At 38.0% G+C, this 23,836-nt stretch overlaps 3 protein-coding genes across 3 annotated transcripts; 1 reads left to right on the top strand and 2 right to left on the bottom strand.

The window, feature by feature from the left end:
- Positions 1 to 301: 301 nt before the first annotated feature.
- LOC104780764 (uncharacterized) lies at positions 302 to 5,380 on the bottom strand. The gene is made up of 16 exons (XM_010505296.3): positions 5,262 to 5,380; positions 4,887 to 5,046; positions 4,426 to 4,666; positions 4,217 to 4,306; positions 4,041 to 4,131; positions 3,798 to 3,864; positions 3,232 to 3,274; positions 2,947 to 3,118; positions 2,765 to 2,863; positions 2,557 to 2,625; positions 2,247 to 2,385; positions 1,878 to 2,079; positions 1,379 to 1,494; positions 1,259 to 1,298; positions 892 to 1,133; positions 302 to 736 (listed from the first exon to the last, which is right to left on the bottom strand). The coding sequence occupies exons 2-15, from the start codon at positions 5,019 to 5,021 to the stop codon at positions 928 to 930; spliced, it is 1,710 nt and encodes a 569-aa protein (XP_010503598.1). The 5' UTR covers positions 5,022 to 5,046; positions 5,262 to 5,380; the 3' UTR covers positions 302 to 736; positions 892 to 927.
- A 170-nt stretch (positions 5,381 to 5,550) lies between these two features.
- LOC104780763 (uncharacterized) lies at positions 5,551 to 11,192 on the top strand. Its single transcript, XM_010505295.2, has 16 exons — positions 5,551 to 5,833; positions 5,917 to 6,001; positions 6,426 to 6,528; positions 6,624 to 6,708; positions 6,779 to 6,865; positions 7,066 to 7,145; positions 7,283 to 7,352; positions 7,805 to 8,226; positions 8,441 to 8,522; positions 8,853 to 9,026; positions 9,119 to 9,172; positions 9,342 to 9,434; positions 9,519 to 9,584; positions 9,675 to 9,721; positions 9,800 to 10,498; positions 10,591 to 11,192. The coding sequence occupies exons 1-16, from the start codon at positions 5,717 to 5,719 to the stop codon at positions 10,994 to 10,996; spliced, it is 2,670 nt and encodes an 889-aa protein (XP_010503597.1). The 5' UTR covers positions 5,551 to 5,716; the 3' UTR covers positions 10,997 to 11,192.
- A 7,643-nt stretch (positions 11,193 to 18,835) lies between these two features.
- Positions 18,836 to 21,009, bottom strand: LOC147946028 (uncharacterized). The gene is made up of 4 exons (XM_087509460.1): positions 20,648 to 21,009; positions 20,201 to 20,393; positions 19,896 to 20,017; positions 18,836 to 18,926 (listed from the first exon to the last, which is right to left on the bottom strand). The coding sequence occupies exons 1-4, from the start codon at positions 21,007 to 21,009 to the stop codon at positions 18,836 to 18,838; spliced, it is 768 nt and encodes a 255-aa protein (XP_087365586.1).
- Positions 21,010 to 23,836: the final 2,827 nt, after the last annotated feature.

Raw genomic sequence — 23,836 nt, 5'->3', positions numbered from 1 at the left:
GATCGTAGGTCAGTAGTTGCATCGGTAGGAATGATCAAGTGAGAATTGAGAAGCGTCACTGGTGATTTGTTTTAATATTTTTCAAAAATAATCTTATTTTTTAAAATTTTAGATGAAATATTATATTTATTTAGATTTTTTTGAACTTATGTGCGATGTGCCATTAAATTATATCAAGTTTTCCGGGTTATTGTTAATTGAAATATTATTTTCTTCTAATTGTTTATTTTATATCTCTGCAATCGTATCCGTACTTCATTTTCTCCCATCCTTAATGAGTAAAATGGTTAGATAGAAAATATAACAAAAAAAAAATTCAAAATCATTGATTTGTTTTAAGTTTTTTTTACAAAAATAAATAAATAAAAAATTTTAACCGCAATCGCCCGCAACCGCAAACGCTTGCGGGAAGCAGCTTTTGAAATTCAGTAGTTTGGAGCGGTGGGAGCGATTAGGAGTGATTGGGAGCGGTTTGTGTGATTGGTTCCAATCGCTAGCAACCGCTACCACCCGCAAACGCTGCGTTTGCGGGAGAACCAGTCAACACCTTAATTAGTTTCAAAAATTTGATATGTAACCTACAACTAATTTTTTTCTGGGAAAACCAAAAAAAAAAAACAGAGTTCCATTTTAAACATTTAGCTGCAATTTGCAACCAATTGAATTGATGGAGCTGAGGCCTGGTGAGGTCTCAGTTCTGGACGAAGAAGATTCATAAGAACAATGCCTACTTCACCTGAAACATCACAAAAGAAACAACAACAAAAGTACTGTTAAAATTACCAATCCCACTAGATTACACCAAAATGCTCAAAGATGAGAATCCACAAGATTGCGTTTTTCGTTGTCAATTTTTTGATCAAGTTATGGATAAAGGACAAGAAACAGTACCTGTGGTGTGAACTGATGATCTTTCGTTTTTACTCATCAGTCGTCGTCATCATTGTCTTCTTCTTCTTCATCATTATTATCATCAATGGAATACATTCCTTCAGATTCTTCCTCGTATATCTGAAACTCTCCATCACTCCCATCATCAACTGCAAGGTCCCCATATAAACCAGGTTCACTGGTTGGGAAACTATCAAATAAACCTTGAAGGTACGTCCTGGAGCTGTTCTCACTATCAAGATCTTTTAATAGTTAAGGAAAATCTAAGGAAATAGAGAGTCAAAACGGTGTTAGAACCAAACACAGAGCTTTAATTGATTGGTCTTAATTCCCAAAACTCAAGAAAAGGATAAACTTTGAAGGATACATCCATGGGAATCAAAAGATTTCTCATTGTCTCCTGCAGCCTGCAAAAGAATAGGAACATAGAAACGGTGAATCCTACCGGATGAAGAAACAACAAAAAGTTCATTTACAGTAATATTACCATATCGAGTTCTTCTTCCTCTTCTTCGTCTTGCAGGTTTTCATCATATCCATCCTCATTAACATTAGCATCCACATCTTCGTTTACACTTTTACACTTTTCCATGTCTTCAGCACCTGCAAATTAAAATAATGTTCAGTAGCTGTTACTTCAGAGTCATCAAGGAAAACATGTTCCATGACTAAAGACAATAAGCATAACATGCGGAATGTGTCAAAACTAGTTTAGAACTTTAACTAATTACAGAATTCTTGTTACACAATATTCTGTTTGTGTAAGCACATACTCGTAGAGAAGTAGGATCAACCAGTTTTTGCTGTCAAATTTACTTTTTGAGGCCACTAAATTTCTATAAGATTTGATAGACTCCCAAAAAATAGTGTCTAGAAACGCGAAGGTAGAAGGGTCTAATACAGTAAGGAATCCGGTGAACGTACACCACACAAACTTCCTATAACGTTCAAAGAAATGAAACACATAATGTTACTGATGAGCTTACCTTTAGTAGCCTCCTGGTGCTTCACTAGAGATGGTTTAAGTGTCTCTTTCTGAATTTGTATCTTCTCTGACCTCTCAAACTCCTCTTGAATATATTTAAATACATCTTCGAACCCTGGCTCAGGAAACACAGACACAAACCTCACAGCTACGCGGAGTCTCAAAGTATCAAGCATGGCTTCAGAGAACCATCCTGTTTTATGCTGCAAACAAAAAACAAATCAGATCATAAACTTTAGAACTTGCCAAAGTTTATCTATTGGTGCAGATGCATCAGCTTGTGTGCGTTTAATCTTTCACCTAACGGGCAAAAGACCATGATTAATAATGGGTATTGACTTCATGAACAAAAGCTCAGCTGAGAACTCACGCTACAAGTAGTCTTCTTAGGAGGCTTTCTTATCTCTCGCTGGATGTACTCGTCGTCAAGTTCAAATAATTGCAGAAAGGTTTGACATTTAAAAGGAAATATCTTAAAAGCACAAATGTCGCTCCAGCTTGGCTTTGAGCTGTAGCAAAGAGAAAATAACATATAATCAAACTTTCCTCTTCATTAATCAAATGGTTCAGTTGCAAATTTCCCAACAAATCACGCTAAATCTAGGATACAATCCTACAACAATTATCTTAGAATGCTATGGAGAGTATTCAGGTGGAACCCTGAATAAAAAAAGACTTACTTGTTAGTTGCATTGGCATCGCAATAACTTCGTAATTCAGGTGGAACCCTGAATTCCATTCTCTGATATCTGATACACAATTGTTCAATGGAGATACATGTCAAAATTAATCATTACGCCCCCATTTGTGTGTATCACCATTTTACCTAACATGTCCCAAACCATGCAGCAAGAATACATTAATCAATTTCTTAAGATATTAACTCACACACGAGACTCAGGATCACTCCGTGGGTCATAGCCTCTTTTAATCCAGAACCTAAGAAACGGACCATTGGAGAAATAATAAGCAGCCCTGAGAAGAAACCTACAAGAGTTCACGCCAAGTTAATGAATGTAGTACTAAAAACACCCTGAGTATACGCAACCTGCATTAAAAAGCTGTCTCACCTGTTTAACATATGATGTGTACATTTCAGACCTTTATCAAGTAGTCGTTGAACTACGGAATCCCTTGTCCATATAGGCCGTTCGTCAAACAATGCAGACACACATATTTGCCATTGCCAGTGGAAGGAGCTGGGAGAAACAAAGTCTTCCCAATTTAGTTTCTTTGGAATCTGTATGAAGAAAGCTAAGGACAGACCAAGCAAACACGGCTCTACTACTCGCCTCATCCACAAGAGAAAGTGTCAAAAAAAGAATTGAAAGAAGTAGCATACAAAAAAAGGATATCTTTAACGCTGAAATCAATTGCAAATACTGGGCCAACATCAATCTGCATCATAAAAGAACATACCATGATAAAGATCAATTAGCTAATAGCAACACGAAATAAACTACAAGGAAATTTTCACGGCATTATCAATATCGAAAATGGAGCAGAACGAATCATGTATGCTTGATGGTTCATAAGAGTATTTTACATGCTTCAAATCTATAACTACTGCATTAGCAGGATTGAGGATTCAGATATATTTTTTTGTGAATTAACGACTATTATGACAATTCTTTAGTAGAAATTAATCCACCTATTTCTTCGCACCCGAAATCCAATTGTAAATTTGGTTTTAAAATGCCAACCCATCAAGGCAATCCCAGTACTTCCTCATCAGTAAATTAAGACTCTCAACTAGACAATTAGTTACAGCTAGACAACAGTGGTATGTCCCTATCGATGAAGATCAGATGATAGAAGTCGAATTTGTTCCCAAACAGTCTACTTTTTATTTTATGGTGCAACTAACAGCCAGCGTTTAGTTTATTTAGAAAATTCGGATTTTTCCATTTCCTCATCTTACCTCATAATAGTTCTGAGTCTCTGCATCATCTTTCTTTTTGGGACCATTTGTTGCCGGAGGTTTCAACCTGAAATCACACAGGAAAACTAAAATTAGCACAATAACTGAAGTCAGTTCAATCATTTATGTTTTTATTCATCTTTCAACCATAACTAACATATTCCAAAACTAAGTGAACGGCTTAAGCCACCTAATAAGAAAGGAGAAAATTGAAAGAATTAGAAAAAGGCAGTGGAATCTTACGCTACGTTGTCTGGTATATCTTTGGGTGCGAAGAACTGTGGCAATAACATCATTACATCTTCATCAGCCAAGCCCATCAAATCAGTATTGCCTGCATGAATGCAATATGATTGGGGAGTGATCACACCAGATATTTGGAATAAATAGAAAAGGAAAAACTAAAATGCAAGTGTCACCTGCAAGGGAATCCACCTCCATCCACTTTCTCTTTTTCTGCTGCGCAACATCCGCATGAACAGGAATAACATGCTGATAGTCAGCCATGCCTAGAAAATGAATAATAGGAGAAAATATTGAAACACTAAGATATCAAGTCAACTCTAATGTAGAAGAAAAATTTCAGATGCATAAGAACCAAAAAAAACAAGAGCAGGTAAGTTGTTACCATCAAAGTGAAACGATTCAGACACATGAGCTACAATATCTGCACACAAAGCTGGACTAGCTTCCTCTAAAGATCCATCACTAGTGGCAAGAACAGGTTGGCTTTCAGGTTTTTTAGTATCCTGCTTAGAAATTCTCAACAAAAAACCATTGCAAGGACGTTGTTCACCCAATGCAGGATGTGCATAAGGATCTTCAGGCCGGAAACGCAGCTCAAGTTTGTTTGTAATCGATTCCCTTGCCTACCAAATTATACAAAGACTCAAAAACTGAATAAATAGTGCAACATTTTAACAAAAGCTTGATACTAAACCAAGAAAAATATGAAATTTTGTGTTGATTAGAGCTATATGGATGCATATACCAAAGACTGTAACAGCATATAGACTCTAATAACTAGCAGATGGTAACAATTTCAGTAAAAAAAGGAAGAGTCTTTAAAGAAAAAGCTAAGAGATTTACTTGTGTAATTCCTTGGATTCCTCCAAGGGTTTCAATGGCTTTGGAAACAGAAGATGGGTAGCCAGGGAAGTGTACAACAAACGCCTCCTTGCTTGGCAAGGTACCTGAGATTGTTCCTTGTTCTATGATTCCCATTGTTTTTACCCCTATCTACTCTTTCCTAATACAAAAAAAAAAAAAAAAAAAAAAACAAACAAACAAACTCATAAATACGACGCCAATGCAATTGGAAGAGTACAAGTTTTATATATACTCCTATTAATCTTCACTAATGTGTGCTTCATTGTGCTGCCTTCACCGCCAGAGAATTTGGATAACGACTATTGAATCAAAAAGAAATTTGAAAACTTTATGATTCGGTAAGTTCAGACTCACCGGGAAAAGACTCGTCGAGTTGTACTAGATTGCTTCAGTTTCTTCTGTTTCCCGACATCGGCGACGGCGAATATTTTTCCCTGGCGGCTTCAAAACCCTTAATTTTTCTAAGTTTTTACATATTTGGGCCTATGTCGCTAAACGACACCGTATTAGTTTATTTTTTTCGTCGTCACTGCGGTTCGAACTGATGTCTCCGTTTTAGTTTAGTGGACTCAAATAATTTGGGCTAAGCCCAGATTGTTAACCGACGTCGTTTTAACATCTCTAGAGAACACGTTGACTTTTTAAAATAAAAATCTCTGAAAGAAATTATAAAAAAAAATATAGAGGGATCACATCTGCGTCACTGCGATTCGAACTAGGGTTTCCGTACTTGAATCCAGTTTTGTTGTCAAAGCTAAGCTATAAGCAAAGCTTTGTTTCCCTCCAAAATTCAGTTCCGTCGAATTTGAATGGCGTCGCGGTTCCAGGAAGCTTCATTGGTTACTTCACCATCGTATCCTAACGCCGTGGCTTGGTCATCGGAAAATCTGATCGCCGTCGCTGCTGGTCACCTCGTTATTATCATTGTACGTATCTTCTGCTTCGTTCTTTGAGGTTAAAGTTTGAGTCTTTTTTTTATAAGATAAGAGACTTGTTTAATTTTGTTCAGAATCCGGCTTTGCCTGCTGGACCTCGTGGATTGATCAATATCCCTGATGCTGAGCCTTATCAGATTGGCCGTGTTCGTTCTCAAGGTTTGTGTTTTTTTCAGTGCTCATTGTTACATAACAGAAGCTCAATTATGAAATGTCTAATTTACAGAATCAAGTGGTGACAGATTCTTTAAAATTGCAGAATTTTGATGTATTGTGTTATGAAAATTCAGATCAGATTCCAAAATCCTGCCTTTATTATGTGCCAAATCAGATTTGCAGATAAAAATTCAATATTTTGCAATTGTTCAGTGTTCAGGAAGCTGTGTTTTGCAGATCAAATCTCTATTTGTTTCTGTGTTTTCGATCAAAGCTGAGTTGACTTCGTATGTGCCAATTCAGATTTGCAGATAAAAAAAAATTCAATATTTTGCCTGTGTTCAGTGTTCAGGAAGACATTTGTTTTTTTGTGTTTTAGATCATTCAGAGTTTGGGATAAACAATTTAAGTGATAATGTGTTTGTAGATTTGCTGACTGGTGGACTCTTGCCTTCGAGTTTAAAACGGGAAAGACATCCCTGTGCTCGATCTCTCTCATGGTCTGATATAGGAATGTCTCCAAACTACGGGTATTATACTTAATCTTTATAGTTTCTTGTAACATGTTCAGTTTTTGTTTAGTCTCTATTCCCCTAAATTGTTGATTTTAAATAAATCTGCTCAGGTGTTTACTGGCTGTTTGTACAGCGGAAGGAAGGGTTAAGCTATACCGACCTCCATATTCTGACTTCTGTGCTGAGTGGATTGAGGTAGGTTGTAAAATTTCTTTTGCGTTTTATAATAACTTATGCATTACAGTTGCTTTCTTCTCTTTCGCAGATTGTTGATGTATCTAAAATGCTTTATGAGAATCTATCAAGCATGAGCTTTGGAGAGTCCAACAGTCATTCTACTTCATCATCTAAGGTAACGAGTATCTCCGAACTAACCACTTTTCAGTAAAAAAATTATCACCGCGAAGGACAGTTTACTACTCCCACGAACTATATTTGTCTATAAGGGATACGTAGATAGTTTTACTTCGTACTCTCACCTTTACATTTAGGTAAGGACTCATGTTAACATCGTTTGTTATCAGTTATTAATGGACAACTCTTTTATCACAGGATCAACATCACCATGAAGAGGATGAAAGGATTTCAAGTCTGAAGACACGTAAGCGGAGAAAAACAAGCGCAAACAACATGTAAAGAGCATTTTTTTTTTCACTCGTAAATTTCCTCAGATGCATACTAGGTTTGAGAAACAAAAAAAAAAAATAATCTTCTTTTTTTCTGTTTTGATCACTTTACTAACTTACTTTCATCTGTGACTTCGTTCTAGCAACTTGCAAGAAAAGAATTATACAGATCGTGCATCATGTTCCAAGCAAGACACTCAAGCACAGCATAATGTATATTGCTCATATCTCTTCACTAATTTCTTTCTGCTGTAGTGTATTTCTATGGAAATTTTTTTATCATTACTCCTCCAACTTATTTATGTTACCTTTTTGGTGTTTTCTGAAACAATTTTCAGATTCTTACTCTGTTCCTGCAGATTGTATCTTATCCTTGTCTCTTGTGGAAACTCGTTTTTGCTAGGATTAGTAATTAATAGGGAACAATGTCATTCCATCATGTAAATTATTATATTGTTTATATTTTGTAACTCCCTCCAATATTCTTTTAGAAGAACATGTGTGCGTGTTTTTCTATGCATTTCGAATCTTGTCATGCTTTTGAATACCACCTGAATCCTTTAAGGTTTCTTAGAAGTTTTGACACTCTTACTCCCAAGTGTCATCTAGTAAGAATCAAATTGTTGCATTGTACTCATATCTAACTCGATTCGTTATGTTCCCAGGTACTTGAGATTGAAGTATATAAACAGGCAAGCAATTGCCAAAATTGTCATTCTTTGCCTAAAGCTCCGAAAAATTTCAGTGAAGAGATAAGTCCAGAAACATATGTTTCTCGTGAGGCATTATTATCCTCCCTTTCCGTCGCCTGGTCATCTCTACTAAGATTTTCATCAGGAAGTTCTTGTGAGAATATGTTAAGATTCTCTCTTTTGGCAATTGGTTCAAAGTCCGGTAGCGTTTCCATATGGAAAGTTCATGCACCTGAATGCTATCACATTGAACGTAGCGATGTATCTCCCGTCGTGGAACTTACTGCTATAATTCAAGCCCATAGCTCATGGGTTTCAACTATGAGTTGGGGAATTTCTGGCTGTGATTCTTCGAATCCGCAAGTGGTGTTGGTTACTGGAAGTTGCGATGGTAGGTAAGTTAGTGTTATATTACAAGAAATAAAAGAATATTTGTAAACCATAACAAAACTTTGTCGTCAGTGATTGGATAAGTGTTAGAAATTCTTTGAGCTTCCCACTCTTGGAAATAAGCCATTTTAATGTCCATTCGTTTGCATATGCTTCTCAATGGAATCTTTTTTTTTATTTTAACACTTTTTAGTCCATTTGTTTCCACACTTTCTGCAGTGTAAAAATTTGGGTGAGCAACACAGAAGACTTGCAAAAATCTGGGGAGGTCTATGAATCTTCATTCTTTCTATTGAAACAGGTAATACTTTTTATTTCTTCCTTATGTGTTCTACTTTGTCTCTGATTAGAACAGATTTGAGTATAGCATCTGAGTTGATTGTGATTGAGACCATCCTGAATTTGATCCGTTTTGTAGTTTTTTTCTGTAAGTAAAGTTTGATTTATATAGCGTTTTGTGTCTGTAGATCCTTGTGTTTTTGACTCCATATGTATCTATTTCCTTGTTTGTGAAACTATGAGGTTCAGTCCGTTTTTTCGCTTTAACTGCATTCTATTCGAGTGTATAGGCTGTTTTCATCGAGCGAACACTAAAGGTTTTGTGTTTTGATATTTTCCGGCCTATTTATAGGTTGTAGCGGTGAATCCTGTTCAGGTTTCAACGCTTTCTTTTGTTCTAAGCAACCATTATAATGTAATGCACTTGGCAATCGGCAAAGGATCTGGTTCTTTCGAAGTATGGAAGTGTGAACTATCTACAAGAAAGATTAAACAAATTATTTCAACTAATGCTCATAACCATGTGGTAAGTCATTATTCTGTTACTATGACCTTTTTAATTTTTTATAAGATACAATAGAAGTGTTCCATTTTTTGATACATATGTCTCTCTTTTAGGTTACAGGTCTAGCTTGGTCATATGATGGACGTTGTTTGTACAGTTGCAGTCAGGTATTATATTTCTTCTCTGTAAACACAGCTTTTGTACTGCTTGTTTTATGAGAGACAAACAACCATGAGTTTTTGACCCAAAAAACCTAAGCTAGGAGCTACATTGTGATCTATCAATTACTCTCATATTCTTCTTAGCTATAACTTGCTACTCTTTTGTAATATGCAGGATAATTATGTCCGGAACTGGATATTATGTGAGAATACCATCTCTGAAGTGCCAATTCCTGCAAACACTCCTGGTCTCAGTAGCACGACTGATGTACGTCACTATGTAATTTTTTAAATATTGTCTCTTTGTTTATCTTTAGTTTATCTTGACAAACAATGAAAAAATACTTAGCAGTTTCCTGATGATTTCCTATCATGCCTTGGTGTGGCATTGTCCCCTGGAAACCTTGCTGTTGCTTTGGTATGATCTTCCCAGAAATCTGTTTATCTGTGACTATAGCTAGAACGGTTTTCAGAATTAGAAAACAACATTTCTCTTGAAATTTTGCAGGTCCGCAGCTTTAACGTTGAACTCTTGAATCCGATGTACCAAGCCAGGTGATTTTCATTCATTAAGTAGCGTTTCTGTGTCCTGCTCGTTACAAAACTTGAGTGTACATTCTTTCTTGACTTCAGGTCGCAGAAGGCTGCTGTAGAATTCCTCTGGAATGGTGCACAACAATCTGGTGAGTCCGAAGATTCTTCAGAGATGGTAACCGAAGCTATTCTGGGTTTCTCAAAGAATGAATTTGCTTATTGGGAGACTAATTTTCTCTGGTCATTGAAAGAATTCAAAGATTTAAATAAGCCTCTAGTTCTTTGGGATATGATAGCTGCAATGCTGGCGTTCAAACAATCAATGCCAGAGTTTGTTGAATTGGTATTAACCAAATGGCTCTCTGTGTCATACCTTGGATTCCATGCTGATATCCCCATGGAAGATCTGGTGCCAAAGATTTCCAAACGCTTCTCTGCTGTTCCTTCCAGGCTGTTACATATTCTCAATGTAATCTCCAGACGTGTAATGTTATCAGAGCTCAAAACGGAGGAAGTCAACAGAAAACTGCAAGGTCAGAGAACGAACAATGAAGAGGAGATTGACCTGTGGCTCAAACTGCTTGAAGAAAGCGAACGAGAACTCCGGGAAAGACTGATTGGTCTCAGTTTCTCGGCTTATCTAATAGCAAAGTCATCTCAGGGTACTGTTTCACCTTCCACTTGGAATTGGCGTCCAGCTGGATTGGCTCAGTTCCAACAATGGGTTGAGATCAATCATGATATTGTCCCTAGTCAGCTACAAACCCTTTCCTCAGAAGTGAAATCTAGCCTAATTAGGTAATTATCTTACATACCTTCTTCTTCTTCTAGTAATAATAGATACTAGAATGTTTCAAATTCATATCATCTATGTATCTAATTCATCACAGATCAAGCAATAGCAGAGAAACTAGATTAGAGGAAGAGAAATGTCCTTATTGCAAAGCGCCAGTCAATTTCCACTCACCAGAGGAAGCCTTTTGCGAATCTTCACACCAAAACAAGAAGAAGAGCAAAGACAAAGAGAGACATGATCAAAGCCACAAGCTTGAGAGGTGTTGTGTCTCAATGCAAGTATGTCCACCAGCACCTTTATGGTTCTGCAAATGCTGCAACCGAAAGACTTTAAACCTCGCTCCAGAGACCTTATTTGCATTGCCTTCGTTCCCGAGTGATCTTAAATCGCTTCCAGAATCTTCCTTTAGCAAAGTTGCCTCGAAACCGTTCTGCCTCCTCTGTGGAATTCTCTTGCAGAGAAAGCAGCCTGAGTTTCTGCTGTCTGCTTCACCTGTGTGATAATAACTTATAAGGAAAAATAGGATTAAGTAGATAAAACTGTATTTTATTATTAGAGAAATACTTAGGTTCACTCCTAGGGTGAACCTTCTTGTTCACTTCTTTCTTTTCAACCAATCAGAATCTTTTATACATTATCTTGTTTTAAAAAAAAATCAAAATCAAATTCAAAAGCAATACATATTAAGAAAACAAATTCTGTATAATTTTTTTAAGAAAAGTTAAATATTGGCTTGGTTTAGATTTTACAATTATAATAAAATGATGTATTGGTTTGGGTTTACAAATAATGTGATTAGGGTTTAGATTTTACAATTCAAACAAAATTATAAGTCGGTTTGGGTTTACAAATGAAGTGGTTAGGGTTTTTACAATTAAAACGAAATTATATGTCGGTTTGGGTTTACAAATGAAATGGTTAGGGTTTTAGATTTTACAATTAAAACAAAATTATATGTCGGTTTGGGTTTACAAATGAGATGGTTAGGGTTTAGATTTTATAAGTAGAACGAAATTATATGTCGGTTTGGGTTTACAAATGAGATGGTTAGGGTTTAAATTTTACAATTAGAAGGAAATTATATGTCGGTTTGGGTTTACAAATGAGATGGTTAGGGTTTAGATTTTACAATTAGAATGAAATTATATATCGGTTTGGGTTTATAAATAAGCGGTTTAAGTTTTAATTTTATAATAACGTATACAGATTTTGTTTCTTTATTTTATAAGGATGTGAATAAATAGGTTCTTAAATGTATTATTAGATGTCATATTCTTATTGGCTAAATTAAGGAGAAGTGAACAAAGGGGTTCACTTTAGGAGTGAACCCAAGAATTGTTCTTTTTACCACGATAACTAAAAAAAATTAAGGATTCAAACAAATTTTTACGAATAAATAAATTCAAACAATTGATTAATTCTTAGACCAAATTTATTGTAGCATTTTATTTACTTAATTTAATTAGTTTGACATTTACCCATATAATATAGTTATCATATTATAAGTTATTTTCTTTCATCGTCATGATTTTTCTAGGGTAGTGGTGGTCGTACAGGATGACCCCAACCATTTATTCTTTGTTCATCAGGGGTGGCGGTGTTCACACAAAACGACCCCAACCGCTTATTGTTTGCTTGTGGTTTGAGTTTGGTCTTGTTTCTAAATAGTCTATTATTTTTGAAATACCTACTTTACTTTATTGGTGTGGTGACAAATTTCATAATAATTATCATATATGTATTTTGAAATGAATGAAAAAATAGATTACCAATCAAAGATAATTAAAAATGCATTTTAGTTAATGATATTAATTAGCGTATTTACTAAATATTAGACGGTGTGAGGAACACCATCTCCATGGCACTCTCCAAACTCCAAAAGAGAAAAGGTGAATTCAATAAACAACCATATTAGTAGATTATAAGTGTAAAATATGTAAAAAGTAGACAAGATCTTTAATATTGAAAATGTAAACTATCTAACTAGATGATTAAAAAAATTCTCTTATTAGTTGAAGAACACAATGGAAGAATGAGCAAAAATGACATGAAAACCACCATCTTTGTGACCTCCCCTGGTCAGCTCTCGTAGTAGGCTAGCTCTATGTACACTCCAGGCCCAAGGGTCCACCCATATCCAACAGCCAATTTGTGACTTTAAAGTCTTGTCTACTAACCCTAAAAGTCAACATATGATCTTTTTTGGTGTGTTTTCCTCACCTGCACTATTCTAACAATCACTTTCTGGAAGGTCACCAGTCTTGAAATTACTCCAACATAAGCTAATTGTGGAGTTCTCTTAAGACATGTGACTAAAAAGATAAGTGCGTTTTGGCGACATAGGTGGTCAAATCAAATCTTTTAAACATCTCCGCAAACCAGAGTGTCAAAATTACCACTAATAACAGATCGTGACGTCCTTGTTGCGTACTAAGACTGTCACCCCGATGATGTAAGCCTTCTTGACTCCACTCGTCTGAGTTCGCCTCTGATACCACTTGTAACACCCATAATGTCAACTCACTTAGTAGGCTCAATGTCTACTCCCAATCTTAGGCCCACCTCTATTGGTGGACCCTACATCCACTCCTGGCCCGTGGACCCACCCATATCTGATGACGGGATTGTTACATCCAAGGCCCACCCATATATGATCCTATGAATCACCACATGATCTTCTCTGTGTGTTATCCTTACTTGCACAGTTTCGGCGGTCATTTTACAAAAAGCCACCCATCTTGAAACTACTTCAACGTACTTGCTTAACCGTGGAGTTCTCTCATGACTTTTGACAGAGAAGATAAGTGGACTTTGGTGACATATGTGGCCAAATCAAATATTTTAAAGTTCTCCGTAAACCGGGGTTTCAATCGCCATCTTTGTAAGCATTTTTTTTTGAAAATACAAGGTAACACATGCTTATATATTGAAATAAATTATATTATTTTAAAAAGTTTGTCAATTAAAGTAGTTCATTTATATATTGAAAATAAATGATCTTTTTTAAAAAGTTTATCCTCAAAAAGTATCATTTATATATTGAAAATAAAGGATCTAGATAAAGTATAGATGGACAACTTTTTCTAAAAAGATCAGTTATTTTTAATTTTCCCAATTAACATGTATTACATATTTATTACAATTTAAAGTAAATGTTTTGATCAAAGATTTTATTTTCAAACAATTAACATATTTACAATTAGCCATCAAAATGTTAATTAGACAGTGACCAATAGTGAATCATTAAGTTGTAATTTTTTTTTTGTCAACCATTGGGCCACAATTGGTCGGCCCATTAGCCAAATCCCTACATTTGTAGGGAGTGAGACTCGATCCCGGGTGTGATGTTGTCTTGTGCATTAAAGACTTACCATTGGCCACTGCACTAAGGTCACTTCACTGTAATTTTTTATTTGAACTCGAAATCATTAAGTTGTAAATATGTCAACATTTTAATGACTAATGGCATATTTTGCATAGCTAATCTAATGGCTTATGTAATCAATTTGCCAACATATTTTTCTTACCAATGGATAACTACGAAACTGTGTATATATATAGAGAAGCATGCATTACTCTTCCATAAAACAAAACAAAAAAATACTCAAAAGAAATATGCTTTCAAAGATGAAACTAGTAGTTCTCATACCGTTCTTGCTCTTTTCATTGTGTACTTCATATAATTTGAAAATATTTTAAATCATCTAATTAGATAGTTTTACATTTTTAATATCAAATATCTAGTTTGATTTTTACCGATTTTACACATCTAATGCAATAGTAGTGTTTTAATTGAAATCATCAAGTGCTACCACTGCCACCGAAAATAAACTATATGAATCATTATGTGCCACCACTGCCACCGCAGATGAACTCTAAAAATCATCAGGTACGACCACCGCCACCACAGATGAACTCTAAAAATCATCAGGTGCCACCACTCCCACTGAAGATCAACTCTAAAAATCATCAAGTGCCACCACTGCCACCGAATATCAACTCTAAGAATCATTAGGTGCCACTGCTGCCACCGAATATCAACTCTAAAAATCATCAAGTGCCACCACTACCACCAAAGATCAACTCTAAGAATCATCATGTGCCACCACTGCCACCGAAAATCAACTCTAAAAATCATCAAGTTCCACCACTGCCACTGATTATCAACTCTAAGAATCATCAGGTGCCACCACTGCCACCGAAGATCTACTCTAAAAATCATCAAGTGCCATCACTGCCACCGAAGATCAACTCTAAGAATCATTAGGTGCCATCATTGCCACTACAAATGAACTTAAAGAATCATTAGACAATAAACGGTTGAAGTCGTCCTGTTCGACATTCTCCACTGCAAATGAACTATAAAAAATCATGATAAGGAAATAAAGATGTAAAAGTATGATAACTATATGATATGTGTAATTGTCAAACTTGTCAAATTAAGTAAATAAAAAGCTATAATTAATTTGGTCAAAATAATTTACATTGTTGGGATCTTTATTTTTGATAAAAATTTCTTTGGATGCTTGATTCTTTTTTTTTTTTTTAAATATCAAGAAAAGAAATTTATTGACCCAACAAATTTTAAACAATTTAAACTTTTAAAAAGTTTCAAAATATATTATAAATATTTAAGAAAATAAATATTAGAAAAATTTATAGGGTTTGAAGGGTGATGGCTTTTGGGGTGGCAAGTCCGTCAGCGACTTAGTCCGCTGTATTTTTAGGGAGGACAATAAATCGCCATAGACCAACTCTATTTGAACGTAAAAACCGTTCTAAGTTGGTTTACAGTGGTTGTATTCTATTTTTTTAGACTGAACGACTATGGACTATACTTGATGAATGGTAAATAAAAAACGATTTAGTATGCAGATAAATTTATTCCGTCCCGACCGCAATCACCATTCAACCCATACTTTATAAGAAGTTTAAATATTATAGCTGAAACAACCCTTCCCATTTTTTTTTAATATTAATTCACTAGTGGTCCCATACCCACTAACACCGTAGCACAATCAACAACAGCGGATAAGAAAACAGTTCCATTAAACCAATAAGAATTCCAACAATAACAATCCAATAACCAACAATGCAATAATCCAAAACTAACAATGAAATAACCAAGTTCCAACATCCTACAATATTCTATCAACTCAATACTAGCAACCTAACAATAGCTAGACCACAATCAATCAAGCCTCTAGAACATCCTCCTCCTCATCGCCTTGATTCCACGATCACACTTTGCCTTTACCTCTTTTGCAGGAGAATCTGACTCAAAAACAGCTATCACACACTCCTAGCAAGCTTCTGATGCAATCCCAGCAACAAATCTTCCCATAAACCACCACAATCTCTCCAAAACTCAAGAACACTCACAAGTCTCCTTTTTCTCTCTGAAACACTTAAGCGGCGACAAAAAGAAAAATTTCTTAACCCTTTTTCATCGACCCACCTCTTAAATATGTCGGTTTAGAGATTTCTAATTAAACCAAACCGAACCAGCCAACAATCAAAACAAACCGGTCGAAACCGGAATTGATGGTGTTGATCGACACACCCATGGTGTCGATCGACACTCATACCATAAAATGCAAATTCTGGTTCGCGGATGTTACAATTCTCCCCCACCAATAAGGATTCGTCCTCGAATCCCGCAGCACCGTCCATTCGTCAAGGACCTCCGTGCCACTGTCATCACGGCCCGCCCGTCCTCCAACTGGACTGAATACCGTCAGCCAAGGTTTCCCGTGCAACTGTCGCAACAGCCCGCACACCTCTGACTAAACCCCGAGGTCCCCCTCTAGCCGATATACTCACATCCAAAACGCTATTTGCTCACAACACAGTGCTTCCCCCGTTCGTGGTCGCAACCAACGAATCATGTCGGCTCGCTATCAGTCCAACCGCCTCAAGCTACGACATCCAGGAAGTCACTCACACACACTCCCTTCGCTCTCGAGTCGCAACCCTCGAGACATACCGGCTCACTGCCAAGCCGCGGCTCACAGCTACGGTATCCAGGGAGTCTCAAATATCCCGCTCTTGGGTCGTCACCCTAAAGCGCGCTCTCGGATCGTCATCCGAAGCAACATACCACTCCCACTCTCTGGCCACAAAGTCCATCGAGCTATCAGTATCACATGAGTTGGGCCCCCACGGCCTTGAGCAAACAAATCTGATGCTATCGAGTATCTCCCGACTAGATCTACCTCAACACTTTCCACAAAAAAGTTCCTCTTTTAGAACTTCCTAGCTCTGAAAACTTCCTTTTTGTGGAAATTTCTATTTATGGAAACTTTCCAAAAATAGAAACCCGAGCTATTTCTCCTTTTCCCATGACAACAACAATCAAACATAAAGAAAAATACTCATCTTATTAATCTCAAAAATGTCATAATCGTTACAACCTCAACGAAAATACATAAGAAAAATAAGATACAACAATCCAAGCCATCAACCCGCATCCCGAACACCACCTCATCTTGGTACTTAGTCGCACAACCAACCACTCCTAAGCGACCAAGTATCAAGAGAGATGGGCTGGAATACTCCGTACCTGCTCCAGCCACGAATTAGAACTTGGACCCGGCTAGACAAGCTCAAGTCGCGGCCTGCTTCTCGAACCACTTCTTAAACCTTGCCTTCAACCTCGCCTCGGGCTCCTAAGTCTGCTCCTCTAGTCCACCACAGTCCCACAAGACTATCATCAAAGGAATCTTCTTCTTCCAAAGTTCTTTGACTCTCCTCTCGAGCACCCTCAACGGTCTCGCCTCCAAGGTCATGTTGGGCTGAAGATCCTCAGGAATCTTAGCCAACAACTGATCACTCTCGTGAAGACACTTCCTTAGCATCAACACATGAAATACCTTGTGGAACGCACGCATAACCTCAGGCAACTCCAGCCGGTATGCCACTGGTCCCACCCGCTCGACTACTCTGAACGGACCCATGTACCTCGGACTTAGCTTAGTCTCTGTCAATGACCTGTACGGACCCCGCAACATGGCCATCTTGAGATACACTCTATCACCGACCTGAAACTCAAGATCTTTTCTCCTCTTATCAGCATAGCTCTTCTGCCGATCCTGAGCCTCCTTTATGTTCAGCCTCAGAACCCGAATCTTCTCCGAGGTCTCCTGAACAAAGTCCGCACCATAAATGCTCCTCTCCCCCACCTGAGTCCAGCATAACGGTGTATGGCACGACCTCCCATACAATGTCTCTTAAGGAGCCATCCCAATACTCGCTTGGTAGCTGTTGTTATAAGCAAACTCCACCAAGCTCAAATGATCTGCCCAATGTCCACCCCAATCCAACACGCACATCCTCAGTAAATTCTCTAAAGTCTGGATCGTCCTCTCCGACTGACCGTCCGTCTGAGGATGGAAGGCTGTACTTATATGCACCTTCGTGCCTATCTCTGCTTGAAAAGCCCTCCAAAACACCGAGGTGAACTTGGAATCTCTATTAGACACAATACTAGCAGGCACACCATGCAATCTGAGTATCTCTCTCACGTACTTCCTGGCCAAAAACGCTGCTCCATCAGCTTTCTTGATGGCCACAAAGTGCGCAGACTTAGTCGAACGGTCCACAATGACCCAAATCGCATCAAACGTCCTCAACACAGGCAATCCCACCACGAAGTCCATCGTTATCATATCCCACTTCCACTCTGGAATGGGCAAGTATCACACTTCGTAACCCAGTCGGCTACATCCTTCTTCATCCCGACCCAGTGATAATACCGCTTAAGGTCACGGTACATCTTGGTCGCTCCTGGATGAATAGAGAACTTGCTCGAATGAACCTCTCTCAGTATCTCCTTCCTCAAATCCTCACCCTTGGGCACACAAACCCATCCATGCACAAGGATAGTCCCATTAGTAGAGACCTGATACTCCGAACCCGCAGCCTTAGAGGCATTCACCAGCCCCTCATCACTCTCCTGAGCTATCCGTACCCTGCTCAACAAATCCGCTCGATCAGCTGCCTCCAAACACAAAGGTTCCTGTGAGATAGCACACAACCTCAATGCACTAATCTCACCTACCAACGCCTCCATATCCTGCTCCTGAGCCGAAGTCGCCCGCTTCCGACTCAAGGCATCTGCAACCAGATTAGCTTTACCAGGATGGTAAGCTATGTCCAGATCATAATCTGCTACTAACTCCATCCAACGCCTCTGCCTCAAATTCAGCTCAGGCTGAGTAAAAATATACTTCAAACTCTTGTGATCCGTGTATACTTGTACCTTCCCGCCATACAGATAAGACCTCCAAATCTTCAGAGCAAATACTACTGCTGCCATCTCCAAATCATGAGTAGGATAATTAGCCTCGTGCTTCCGCAACTGCCATGAAGCGTAGGCTATAACCTTCCCCTGCTGCATAAGCACACAATCGAACCCCACTCCAGAAGCATCTGTATACACAACGTAAGGTTCGTTCTGCTCAGGCAGTGCTAACACCGGTGTGGTAGTCAACATCTGCTTGAGACTTGCAAAACTCGCCTCACACTCTGGTGACCACACAAATGGAACCTCCTTCCCTGTAAGCTTAGTCATCAGTTGTGCCATACTCGCAAAACCCGGAACAAACCTCTTGTAGTAACCCGCTAACCCCAGAAAACTCTGGATCTCAGTGGCACTCTGCGGCCTCGGCCACTCCCTGATGGCCTGAATCTTCTCAGGATCCACTGAAACTCCCTCTGCTGAAACAATGTGGCCTAAGAATCATCTCACGCTACCAGAAACTGCACTTACTCAGCTTGGCAAACAACTTCTGCTCCCGCAGCTTCTCTAGAACTGCTCTCAGATGTACTGCATGCTCCTCAGGACTCTTGGAAAATACCAGGATGTCGTCGATGAAAATGATGACTGACACGTCCAGAAACTCTTGGAACACGCTGTTCATCAATCTCATAAACGCAGCTGGCGCGTTTGTCAAACCGAATGGCATCACCACAAACTCATAATGCTTGTATCTCGTCCTGAAGGTAATCTTCCTCACATCTGCCTCATGTATTGGAATCTGATGGTAACCCGATGCTAAGTCAATCTTGGAGAACCTAGTAGCACCCCTCAACTGATCCAACAACTCATCAATCCTCGGGAGAGGGTACTTGTTCTTCACAGTGACCCGGTTCAAACCCCGGTAGTCGATACACATCCGGAAACTCCCATCCTTCTTCTTAACAAACAGCACCGGTGCTCCCCACGGTGAACAACTAGGACGGATAAAACCCTTACTCAAAAAATCCTCCAGCTGCTTCTTCAGCTCTGCCATCTTTGCTGGAGCCATCCTGTAGGGCGCCATAGACAACAGCGTTGTCCTCGGTTCCAACTCTATCGTGAAGGGATCAGACCGAGATGGTGGTAACCCTTGCAACGACTGGAACACATCCTCAATCTCCTCAACAACCCGAATACCTTCAACAGAAGACTGCCCCACTGACTCTGGCATCGAAATTGTAACCAAGTAGGCCTCACGCCCCATCTCGGTCATCTTACCAACCTGCACAGCCGAGATCACGAGACTCCCCGAGGTTTGTCTCACTCTCTTAAAAACCAACTTCCATTATGGACGCTCAAAGAACACTCTGCCTCTATAACAGTCCAAATGCACCCCATGACGATGCAACCAATCCATACCCAAAATCACATCATACAACTCCACTGGACTGATAATCAAATTTGCCGGCCTTGACTCCTCCGCAATGTGAATCTCTACATCTCTCACTCGACCGAAGACTCTCAGGAACTTCCCTCCTGCAACCCTGACAACATCCGTGCTCTCACCAGAATCTCCGTTGATACTAGCGCTCTCTGCGCACTCCGGAGTAATGAAGCAATGAGTTGCTCCAGAGTCAAACAGAACGTGGGACATAAACCTGCCCACCGACAAGGTCCCTGTGATCGCTCCTGCACTGGTGCCACCGGTCTCCACAGTCGAGTACACCCGCGATGGCGGCTCGATCCAACCCACCGGCTGCACACCCTGCTGCACGCCTAGCTGATCTCCAACAAGAACCTCCGCACCTGAGCCGACTCTGGCTCCAAAGCCCGGCCTGCATACCCCATAAGCCGACTGAACTCTGTATCTAGCTCCCGCACTGTACGGTCCCCCTGAGTCAACCCCAAGAACCGTGCCTCCATGCGATCAACAACCTCCAGTGGAAAATACTTGGAGTTAAACTCCCTCACAAAGTCCACCCAAGTCATATCCCGCTGCACCCTCTGAGCTGTCACCGACCTCCACCACACACCTGCATCACCTGACAAGTAGTACACTGCCAAATCCACCCTAAACTGGTCGGGACACCGAAGCGACCGGAAAAGATCCTCCATCCGCTCTCTCCACTCATCCGCTACACTAGGATCCGTACCTCCCGAGAAATACCCCGCTCCCACTCGCTGCAGCTGCACCATCATCTGCACATACTGAGCATCTACTATCTCGGCCCCTGACTGCACACCTGCCTGCAAACCCGCCACAGGCTGCACCATTGGGCCCTGCCCACCAACCACTGGCGGCACCACTGGAACCTGCCCACCAACCCCTGGCGGCACTACTAGAACCTGCCCACCAGCCACTGGCGGCACTTCTGCTGGAAGCCGCGCCAAAACCTGAGCTAGCAAGCCCATCAAGACATCCTCCCTGCCTGGAGCATCCTCCGCTGCAACCCTCACACCTGGGGCAACACCATGACCGACACTGGGCCCATCCGCCCTGCCGTCACCCAAACCAGCCTGGTCTCCAGACACACTAGGATGAACCTGTGACTTTGCTACCTCCTCACTAGCCATGCTCTAGGTCACACTCTCACCGGCCTCGGGAACCTGACCCCGTCCCCAACCACGACCACGACCACGTCCACGACCACGACTACGACCGCGACCAATAGCACCCCCACCTCTAACCATCTGTATCACCAAGAATAGAAGGCTAAGCAACAAATAAATCTAATAACAAAAGAACACAACTCACCGTGGAATCACAAAGCAGGCTCGAAGATGATGTTCTAGGACATCATGCCACACACAATTGACTAATTCACATAATCAACTCTAGCATGAAATCCTAAACACAAACAGCAAAAGCAACAGTGAACCCTAGACCTAGAACCGTAAAGGCTCTAATACCAAAATGAAATAACCCTTCCCGTTTTTTTTTAATATTAATTCACTAGTGATCCCATATCCACTAACACCCTAGCACAATCAACAACAGCGGATAACAAAACAATTCCATTAAACCAATAAGAATTCCAACAATAACAATCTAATAACCAGCAATGCAATAATCCAAAACTAACAATGAAATAACCAAGTTCCAACATCCTACAATGTTCTATCAACTCAATACTAGCAACCTAACAATAGCTAGACCACAATCAATCAAGCCTCTAGAACATCCTCCTCCTCATCGCCTTGATTCCACGATCACACTTTGCCTTTACCTCTTTTGCAGGAGAATCTGACTCAAAAACAGCTATCACACACTCCTAGCAAGCTTCTGATGCAATCCCAGCAACAGATCTTCCCAGAAACCACCACAATCTCTCCAAAACTCAAGAACACTCACAAGTCTCCTTTTTCTCTCTGAAACACTTAAGCGGCGACAAAAATAAACTTTTCTTAACCCTTTTTCGTCGACCCACCTCTTAAATATGTCGGTTTAGGGATTTCTAATTAAACCAAACCGAACCAGCCAACAATCAAAACAAACCGGTCGAAACCGTAAAATGCAAATTCTGGTTCGCGGATGTTACAATAAGTATTTCAATTTTTTTTAAAAACTAAACTTTTATAAAACGTTTAAGATATTAATAATATTTAAACTTTTATGAAGTTTCAAATTTATAAATATTTAAACTTTATAAAAGATTTAGATATTAAAAATATTTCAACTTTTATAAAGGTTAAACTTTATAAAACGTTTGCAATATTAATAATATTAAACATTTAAACTTTATAATAATTCTAATATTATAAATATTTAAATTTTATAAGAAGCGGCAATCTTATAATATATTATATTCAATTGTTACAATTTTAATAAATACCATACTAACTGAATCTTATCCTTTTAATAAAAAAACAATAAATATTAAAAATTTAGATGATATTTATATTTTTAAAGATGATATTAATAAAGAAAAAAAGTTTCTCTTTTACTAAGTTAAAATATTACGGAACCGAGTTATATGAAAAGAAGAGGAAGAGTTTAGGTTGATAATAATATAAATTAAAATATCATTAATCCATGGTACATATGTATATAATTTTTTTTTCATTATATTGTTAACACATATCAATATTAGAGTAATAGATATATATATATATATATATATAATTAAATTGATTAAATCAATATTATGTGTGAAAAAATTGTTATGTAGTATCCCATGAGTTAAATCATAGAGTTAAAAATCAAAATACAACTAATACAATTTTAAATACTAATCAAAATAAACAAATTAAACAAACAAAGACAATCCCCTATATAATAAAACGGAAGTACACAATTTTGTAGACTATATAATTTTAATAAGTTGGTTACAAATATGTTATATATTAAGTTTTATATTATTTGTATAGTCTGGATTTATTGTTTCCAAAAATCTTAAAGAGAATATTCTAAAGAATGATTTGATATCATCTAACTTACTATATTAATTTCCTTTATTAAATTATTCATCAAATAAAATCCTTTGATATCTAACTTAATATATTAATTTGCTAATTATTATTATAATTCACCTCTCATTTTTTTAATATATGAGTCTATTTTGTGAAACAAATAAATTATCTTATTATTTATTATAATTAAAAAATATTTGTATTTATGGATATACCATAAGTTGACTTTTTAAAAATAAATATGAATGATTCAATCTATAAAATATTCAATTTTTATTAATATTATTCTTTAAAAATAATATCTATTGAATTAAAAGTTTTCTGGGTATGAGGTCAAAATTTGAATATTTAAATTCAATTTCATACTTTTTGTTGAATTTTATAATTTTATATAAATATAACAATATATTAAATTACTCATAATATAATAACTTGCTTTTTAGAAACCAAATTCATAAAATTATGTCTTATAATGACATTCAAATCATGAGGTAGAATATACATTATTGAAATAATATCACGTACATAAACTAATACAATATATTAAAATTTTGTTTTAAAATAGAAAATATACAAAATTTTGTATAAAATAAAATTTAACTAGTGTTATAGCAGAAGTACTTATCTAGAATCATTAACAATATAAAACTTACAAAATAAATATCTTTTTCAAGTCATCATATTTAGCATA

Source organism: Camelina sativa, chromosome 4 (assembly GCF_030686135.1).
Source record: "Camelina sativa cultivar CO46 ecotype springtype chromosome 4, ASM3068613v1".
Classification (NCBI taxonomy): domain Eukaryota; kingdom Viridiplantae; phylum Streptophyta; class Magnoliopsida; order Brassicales; family Brassicaceae; genus Camelina; species Camelina sativa.
The sequence above is the reverse complement of the archived record's forward strand: the minus strand, read 5'-3'. Positions and strand labels throughout refer to the sequence as shown.

Excerpts from the sequence above, each read along its gene's own strand:
- LOC104780764 (XM_010505296.3), bottom strand. The coding sequence starts at position 5,021 with ATGGGAATCATAGAACAAGGAACAATCTCAGGTACCTTGCCAAGCAAG. Across the intron at positions 1,495-1,877 it reads GCACCAGGAGGCTACTAAAG|GTGCTGAAGACATGGAAAAG; the intron begins GTAAGCTCATCA and ends TTTAATTTGCAG. Across the intron at positions 1,134-1,258 it reads ATCTTTTGATTCCCATGGAT|ATCTTGATAGTGAGAACAGC; the intron begins GTATCCTTCAAA and ends AACTATTAAAAG.
- LOC104780763 (XM_010505295.2), top strand. The coding sequence starts at position 5,717 with ATGGCGTCGCGGTTCCAGGAAGCTTCATTGGTTACTTCACCATCGTAT. Across the intron at positions 6,709-6,778 it reads TCTGTGCTGAGTGGATTGAG|ATTGTTGATGTATCTAAAAT; the intron begins GTAGGTTGTAAA and ends TCTCTTTCGCAG. Across the intron at positions 10,499-10,590 it reads GTGAAATCTAGCCTAATTAG|ATCAAGCAATAGCAGAGAAA; the intron begins GTAATTATCTTA and ends AATTCATCACAG.
- LOC147946028 (XM_087509460.1), bottom strand. The coding sequence starts at position 21,009 with ATGGTGCAGCCTGTGGCGGGTTTGCAGGCAGGTGTGCAGTCAGGGGCC. Across the intron at positions 20,394-20,647 it reads GTTGATCGCATGGAGGCACG|GTTTATGTCCCACGTTCTGT; the intron begins GTTCTTGGGGTT and ends GTCGGTGGGCAG. Across the intron at positions 20,018-20,200 it reads TTGCGGAGGAGTCAAGGCCG|GTTGGTAAGATGACCGAGAT; the intron begins GCAAATTTGATT and ends TCGGCTGTGCAG.